The 8,183-nt window shown below is 47.3% G+C and overlaps 1 protein-coding gene across 1 annotated transcript; it reads right to left on the bottom strand.

Moving 5' to 3' along the window:
- Positions 1 to 5,229: 5,229 nt before the first annotated feature.
- On the bottom strand, positions 5,230 to 8,160 carry LOC129325811 (uncharacterized). The gene is made up of 2 exons (XM_054973725.1): positions 7,175 to 8,160; positions 5,230 to 5,940 (listed from the first exon to the last, which is right to left on the bottom strand). The coding sequence occupies exons 1-2, from the start codon at positions 7,808 to 7,810 to the stop codon at positions 5,230 to 5,232; spliced, it is 1,347 nt and encodes a 448-aa protein (XP_054829700.1). The 5' UTR covers positions 7,811 to 8,160.
- Between the last annotated feature and the right edge of the window lie 23 nt (positions 8,161 to 8,183).

Below are 8,183 nucleotides of genomic sequence, written 5' to 3'. Positions count from 1 at the left end.
TTAAATGCTTTTAAGAGGTTCTTACCAGCATGATGACGGGATTGCCAGCTTGGCCTTCCGGCGAGATCCCAGAGGTTCATCATGGACGCAAAGTACGGGGGCTTTCCACTCTGGCGAGGGATCCCCTGCCAGGCTTCCAGCGCCCCGTAGAAGTCCCCCTTCACCCTCTTGAACTTCGATCTGCACTGTTCGGGGGTCCTGCTGTGACCACGGGCACACATCTGCCTCGACAGCTTGTGAAATATAAGCTTCGTGGGCAGATGTGTGCTCCTCATTACACGCGCCGCTTTTCCGGAGCGTGCAACGAGGTCCAGCAGGGTCTCCACCTCTTCATCCCGCCAGAAGACTCCTTTTGCCGCTGCTGCCATACTTGTTCCTAAACGAAATACCGAAAATGTGCTGTTGCATAAATAAGCATGCCTTCATAACGGCTCCATAAAGGCGCGGAAAAAAAGGCTGCTGATTGGACGCGCTTAAACAGGATGACCAATCGGTGTTAAGGATTTGATTTCGGCGCCAAATGCTGTTGAATGAACACTATGTTCTCCCACACTCATGGGAAGGCCCTTTCAGGCCAATAATTTTTATTTCTGCTACTTGAGGTCCAGTGAAGCACGAGAAAGCATTTTTAACAAGAACAGGGGTTGATTTCTTATCAACAAATTGGTTCAATTTTCACATCGCATTACAGTCCTTTTCACGATACATTTTCCTGGCGCGCCAATGCTTCATCGAAAATTCGTCATAGCGTTATTTTGTCACATTAAAATTAATTAGGCAAAGGAACGGGTGGTGGCTACAGCGCATGCGCAATTAACGGCTTGGATTTCCGGCGGGAGAACAGTGCTTGGTCGACGGATCACAGTGCAGTGGACTGCCCTCCATTTGCTTTCTTGCAGACGTGGGGAGAGAAGAGCAACCGACACTCTGATCTGCGGACACCATCATAAACAATTGTTTTTTGAAAATGTCGGCCACTGCTCCTGCGGCTCCACGATCAGCGACATGGAGGGAAAAAGAGGTATTGGACCTCCTTTCTTTCTGGGGGGAGGACAAGATACAGGAAGCCCTTAGAAGCTCCCACAGGAACTTAGACAACTTTGAAAAAATTTCCAAAATGATGTCCTCACGTGGTCATCGGCGCACTGCATTGGAATGCAGGAACAAAACAAAAAGTATGCGGTTGGAGTACAAGCGCGTCATAGCACACAATTCCACCTCTGGAAACGGCCCCATTACATGTCCTTTTTTTCGTGAGCTGGACAGTATTCTAAGAGGGGACGCAAGTGTTAAACCTAAACGGATAGCGCGAAGCATTTCTTTTGCCCAAGGACCCCCGCAGATAAGCGCCCCCAGGGAAGTGATGGAGGGATCGGAGGAACTCTTCTCGCACGACATGCAGACGATTGATGCTGCACCGCTGTGGTGCTCTTCTCCAAATCCCATGGCAGCACGTGAGTGATGGAGCGTTGATTATTCTAGTTCAGAGCTATGATTTTTCTTCCTTTTCACATTTCCCTGTCTATGAAATCGTAACACCTTTATTGATTTCACGTTTATAGCGCAGAACACGTCATCATCCACCGATGCCAGTGAAGAGGATCTTGACCGCACCATAGATGGACTTGCTGACAAGGGTGAGCATTGTTTTGACAGGTTGCTCCAATGGTGGCCCACCCAAAAACAGTCCCTGGAAAGGCTGAAGACATCTCGAAAGTGGGAACGCCAAGATGAGAGTGCTTGTTTTAGGGGAAAAAAAGGGCACGACCTCAGGTTTGCAAGATATGGGAAAGTCTGTCAGTGATGGGATGGTTTGGAGGTCTTTCATTTATGGGGATGATGTGACATCATTGGCCACACCGTGGAGGTTGTCTTAGACTTATGGTTTCCAATCGTCAACTGTCCACTCCTGCCCAGGCCATCCATGCAAGCAACACCACGGTTTATCCGTTCTATATTTACCAAAATGCATGGATGGAGTTGGCTTTGGATTCAAATATATTTTTGATCAGTCTCCTTTTCATTAATGGATGCCTGACTTGAACTCCAATCTCTACACTCGAAGCATATAAACCCAGTGCCCAGCTTCAGGGACAGATGAACACAGGAATATGAGACCGTGGACGGGTGCACGGACTGGTGCAATTTTCTGTGTGAGACATTCCGGTCCACTAAAAGGCTGAATAAGGGGTAGATGACAGAGGGCACATTCAAAATCTGTTTCAGGTTTTCAGGGCCACCTCTTTGTCGTTATAGTGGTGCAAAAAAAAATGTCAGACGTCCCATTACAGCTCCTATCATCTCTTATATATTGCTAGTGGCACAGATACAAATAAGAAAAGAGGACAACGCAGAAGACAGTGCCTGCGAAGTGAATGTTTGAATTGTATTTATCTATATCAAATCCCCGTGTTTTTCAAACAAATCACATTTAAAACCTATCAATTTTCAGAAAACGACACTACAGGTGCAAACGCAATAGAGGACGACGACAGTGATTCAGACCTTCCCCTGGGGCATCGTTCACGCTATAACACGGGTAAGCTTAGTTGATCTGCAGAATCTAAAAGAGTCCAGTTGCACCTTTGAGAAGAGACAATTGCAGAGTGGCATAAGCTCTCCTGAATCACGTTATCTTTGTCTGACATATGAAACAGAGCATGGTCAAATATAGAGGGGGGGAGAGAAGTGGAGGAGAGAGCTGAGTCATCTTGGGAGGCCGGAGGGTGCCTCACAATCGTTCCTTTTATGTCACATGTCCAAAATCTCCATTCTTTGTGTGCGACTGTTGGCCTCCAAGGCAGTTGCCCGGTTAGTTTCTGTAAGCCCAACAGCAAGACCATAATATCCCCTTGGCGTGTGACCCTCCTATAGACACAGACCTACCCGCAAGATGAATTAAAAAAAAAAAATTTTGTTCCCAGAAGCCCACGCCAGGTGTCACCGAGCTCACCCAGACCCCACCTGGTGCAATAAAATCTGTCACCTGTTTCACTGTGAACAGCATGCATAGTCCCCATTCTGAACCAAATGGAACGGATGAAATTTTCATGTGTGTTGTAATTCATCGGCCACGCAGGGTGCATAGGTTAGAAAAAAAAAAAATTGGGACAAACTACGGCTACCTTACAGTCTGCATTGGATTTTCCCAGAAGAGTGTAGTGTTCTCCCACTGGTAGCTGAAATTTCCCATTTATCATGTAAGATTTTTGTCAATGTATTTTTTCTCGCATTTGTTGGCTGGTTTCTCAGATCTGCAGCGCGCATTGAACTGCACCTTGCACCCCTCAATTGATAATGCCAACACTGTTGATGTGATCTGCACTGACATGAATCACAGTTCCAAAAATTAATTCTGAGGGACACCCAGACACCGTCTTGGATCACCTATCCTCTTTAATGGTTGCTCCCACCATATATGTTCTGATGTTGTCAGGATTTCAAGGAAATTCTTGATTTGGCATAACATTGAAAATGGTCAGAATGTGCTCACTGTGGCACATTGCAAGAGCAACGTTGGTCAGCATTGGTGTAAAAGGCAGATCAGGACACAGCACGTCTCCTCGCTATCTAAAGCAGATAAATTGGTCTCTCTCACTAACGCAGTTTTAAACATAATAGCTTTGACTGCTGCCAGTATGTCCTCCATGTTATTTCTGTACAACCCATATGGCAAGTGGCATTGTAAAAGCCTTCCAGTTATGGAAAAACCTTGATGCTTGTGCATGCATGGTTATCAAAAGATGTGGAACACATTGGCCTCGGCGGGGGCAACGGGATGAACTAGGCCGAAATCTGTTATGTGGGTTTTGGAAGTCATGGGGAAGTGCCCAAACTATGAAGCCTGCTGCTGGCCAACCAAAAAACATGTTGCATCCTTTTCTGCAGGCTTAGATTTCTGAATAATGTCTGAGATGTTAACAATTTATTGATCTGTTGCTCTGACTTACATCCACAGCAGACGGGGCAGATAACAGATGCCTAGCAGAAGTTTCACCGGGAACAAGACTATTCCAACTAAGAAACAGGAGACGCAGAAACGCAGCACTCTATGGAGTAGCCGATGATATGATGCGCCGTTCTCGAGAGGAGCACAATGTCCAGGTTTCCCAATGGCGAACGGACAGAGAGATGCTGTGCAGTTGGAAGGCTGATGAGAACAAGATTCAGAGGGAATTCTTGGATCACACTAAAATGGAGAGTGAGAAGTTTGCCGAGGCCTGGAAACAGAACATTTCGGTGATGTCTGATGCTGTGAACACTTTGAAGTCATTGGGACAGATGCTCGCCCAACAGCGTCAAATCATCCCCCCAACACACGATTATGGGCAAACCGCCCTACCTGCCTCACAGGCAACCCCGAAGAAGGCAGCAGCGAGGCGTTCCTGTGTTGGCAAAGCCAGGGAGAGGCTGACGCTTTGAGGAGCTATGTTCTGCGTTGCCCTCCTTATTTGCCACATATCATGGTTTTTGGCAGCAAAGTTCATTTGACAGATTCCATTGCACTGGTGACCCCTTAATGGTCTTTATCTATTGTATTTGAAATAAATGTGTGTTAAGGAGTTGTCGCCCCAGTCATGTATGTCTGTTTTAAAATTCTTAACTTTCTGGGATCAAATGGAATCATCAAGGTATAAGATGATGGCCAATCGTTTCCAATGTTGACTCCCTTTTTTTTTTTCAACGCAATCCCCAAAGTTTAGGAATATTTAACATCAGACAATACAATGAAATTACAGTAAGAATCACATTTGTGTTTCTTTGTGTAAGTGGCATCACTCATGTAGTGACCATTCTAAACAGCCTTCCTGCAAAAAGTGAAACACAGCAGTTACCAATCGAGTGGCGCTTCCCCCCCCCTTGATTGCAACATGCGGCTAAGTTATATCTTTGGGAGGAGCACTTGCAGTCCAAATTGGAAATTTGGGGGGGGGCCCTATTCCAGACTTGGCCAAAAATACCATGACCAACTGTGAACGATGTATGCGGGGGACCACTCAGCTGTGTGGGAATGTATTGTCTGCATGTGCCAGGACTTGAATTCACATCCACCGCTTGTCTGACAGCACCCCAATAATCAATAGTCTTTTGAGTTCAGTTAACCAAATTTTTTTTTTATTTACACAGATTAGAGTTGCTGGTTGAGACCATTTATGTTCCCCTTGGTTTAGCGGCTTTTTGAAGCAGGTTAGCCGATGTCCATCACTTGCCGCACTGAGGGAGGCAACATCAACTTGTCGAATCTAGGCCCATATACTTGGCCAGGGCATCCCTAACCACCTTTCCTTCGGCAAGATGCCTGTGATGGGTGGTCAACTCTTGTCCCTCTCCATGAGAAACAAGTATTGTCTCTGGGGCTGCTCCGCGGCCAGTGATGGGATGTCCCCGGCTTTCACAGAGGTTGTGCAAAACAACACATGCTGTCACCACAGCGATGACGTTGTGCTCCCTAACTTGGAGGCGGTGTGACAGACACCTCCACCTGGCCTTCAGTCTTCCGAAACAACATTCCACCACGTTCCTGGCTCGCGATAGGCGGGTGTCAAACATTTTCTGAGCTTGTGTGGTTGCCGTTCTCCCGTAGGGCTTCATAAGCCACCTACGCATGGGGTAGGCTCCATCGGCAATGACCACCGGGGGTATTCTTACACCGTCCACCACCATGAAAGGGTTTCCCGGAATTAGTGAGCCACTATCCATGGCAACACAGAAGGCGGAGTGGGCGAACACGAAGGCATCGTGGTTCTTCCCACTCCACCCCACCTCGGCGTCTACAAATCTTCCCCGGTGATCAACTGTGCCTTGGAGCAGAATCGAGGAATAGTTCTTGCGGTTGCCGTACTGATCTGGGCGGCCTCCAGGAGCGCAGATTGGGATATGCGTTCCATCAATAGCTCCCACACAGTGCGGGAAACCCATTCTACGGAAACCGTCCATTATCTGGGAGAAAGAAAAAAGAAAGGAAAAAAAAAGTCATAGTGCTATCAGGCAAACTGTGCTTTAAAGAATCATCATCACTCAGCGATGTCTAGTTCTTAAACACCCTGAAAGGGTTATTTTTGTAAATTGAATTTAGGATTTTTTTGCATTCTGAAATGTTGGGTGGAGGTTCTCTTATGTTTGGTGTAATTTAAATTGAATGATCCACATATCCACACAAGTCTCTCTCTTCTCACCCTTTGGCAATAAAGGTGACCGTTGGTGGTTTAAAAATCAGCATCTTTTTGAGGCCACTAACTGGCCCACCAAATTGGGATCGTCTTGTGCCTTGCTAGAGGGAACGAGAACGGGTGTGAGACGGGCCCATGACAATTGGGTCCATTCTGGACTCAAAATTCCACCCCGGGCCACAGAGGCCTCTATTTTTTCTTACCCTGGAGACAGGTGTTTGGCGGTGTATGAGGCACTGTTTTTCGGGGTAAACCAAAACATCCCCCCAGGTAACAAATTAACTAGAAATTGTTGGAGAGTGGGATAACAGGTCGGATAAGGTGCCTTGCACGTTGTGTTTACTTTGCTTTCACAATGCCACCCAGAGCCACCATGAAGGGAGACGTTTCTCCCCATAGAAAACCATGGAGATTTTAGGAGGATTCGTGGAGAATTGGATGGGAGGGGGGGTAAACTTGTATCCCCATATTTCAAAGTATTCCTAAATTTGGAGGTTTGACAAAGGAGGGTTAGGAGAAGGTGTTCGACAACTGTGTAACGATTTGGGTCACACAGTAGGGGGAAAGACCAAACTGCATTCCTGCACACCACCCCACCTATGTAAACCAAATGTTTATATCACAGAGGCAAAAAAGGCAATCCCTCTCCACGACAATTCATTTTGTTAACTGCTTCAGATCACACGGCGAGGGGTGTGTGTGTGTGTCAGTTGTTGCCCCTCTTTTTCTTAAAAAAAAGGGATTTGTGTGGTGGAAGAACACACTATGAGGGTTGAATGCCATTGCATGCTTAAGGTGTCTGTGGGCAATGTTCACTCACACTCAAACAAACACATAGCGTTGTAGATTTTGAGAGGGTTTCAAAATTACCTTTAAAATGACTGGGAGAGGGGGATGATGTACACACCAGAGTGTTGTGTACTGGTCGTTCCGTTAATGTCACAATTTTTTTTTAAACGATAAATTGTAATAGCGAAATTTTGATATTTCAAAATAAAAATTACCTGTCCAATCGCTCTTCCGAAGGAGACAGTCTTCGATAGAAGTTCCACCTCGACCGCGAGGCAGAACTCGACCACCGCGGAGGCTACCGTTGACTTCCCAATCCCGAACAGATCGCTCGCCACCTGGTAGCTTGTTCCGCTGGCCAGCCACCAAATTGCAACCGCGACTCGTCTCTCCACCGATATTGCAGAGCGAAGGGAGGTGTTTTGACGCTGCAGCCTTGGACGCAGGGCTTCCACCAAGTCGATGAAGGTCCTCTTGGACATCCGGAAGCGGCGCATCCACCGACGGTCATCCCAGTGCACCAACACGATATTCTCCCACCAGTCGGTGCTTCTCGGGTATACCCAGTGCTGCCGTGGCTCCTCCATCTGCGCAAGCAGGAACCAATGTTGGAAGCGCTGCCGGCGCCGTATTCTGGAGCGCGTCCAGGCGACGGTGGAGACTGAATCCTGGAACAGAATCCTGGCTGCAGCTCTGCGGCGTTGGGCTGAATAGCGCCGGTAAGCAAGAAGCAGCTGCGTCTGGCAAGCCAGCAACGTAAACATCAGCTGTCCGATGAGGGCGACTATAGGATCCATACCCACAACCGAATCGGCAACAGTAACCACAACGACACCAAGCACACCAACCATCCGCTCACACCCACAAATAGATTTTGCCGAGAACCTTCCCTTTTATAGACCATTCGAATCGCCCGCCCAAAAAAGTTAACCAGTGGCTATCGAGATGTTCACGTGATTTGTCGCTTTGTTGATGTTTCCTCATATCGATAAAACGAAATAACGGAAAAGTGTTTTCAAAAAAAATAAAAAAAAAGGGAGGGAAAAAAAGGTACCGCCCACAAAAGCGGTTGGCGAGCGGACGTGTGACCGGAGGCTCGCGCGAGAAAGCCGGATGGGGAGCCTGAATGTGAACGGAGAAGGAAAAGTTGCGGGTTGGAGGAAACCGAAAGAAAAGCGATTTATAAGCGGGTAATGGGTGAATGTGGATTCAGCCCTGGACCGG

Source organism: Eublepharis macularius, chromosome 1 (assembly GCF_028583425.1).
Source record: "Eublepharis macularius isolate TG4126 chromosome 1, MPM_Emac_v1.0, whole genome shotgun sequence".
In the NCBI taxonomy this organism is placed as follows: Eukaryota; Metazoa; Chordata; class Lepidosauria; order Squamata; family Eublepharidae; genus Eublepharis; species Eublepharis macularius.
Note: the sequence above shows the minus strand (reverse complement) of the source record. Positions and strands in the feature narration are given on the sequence as shown.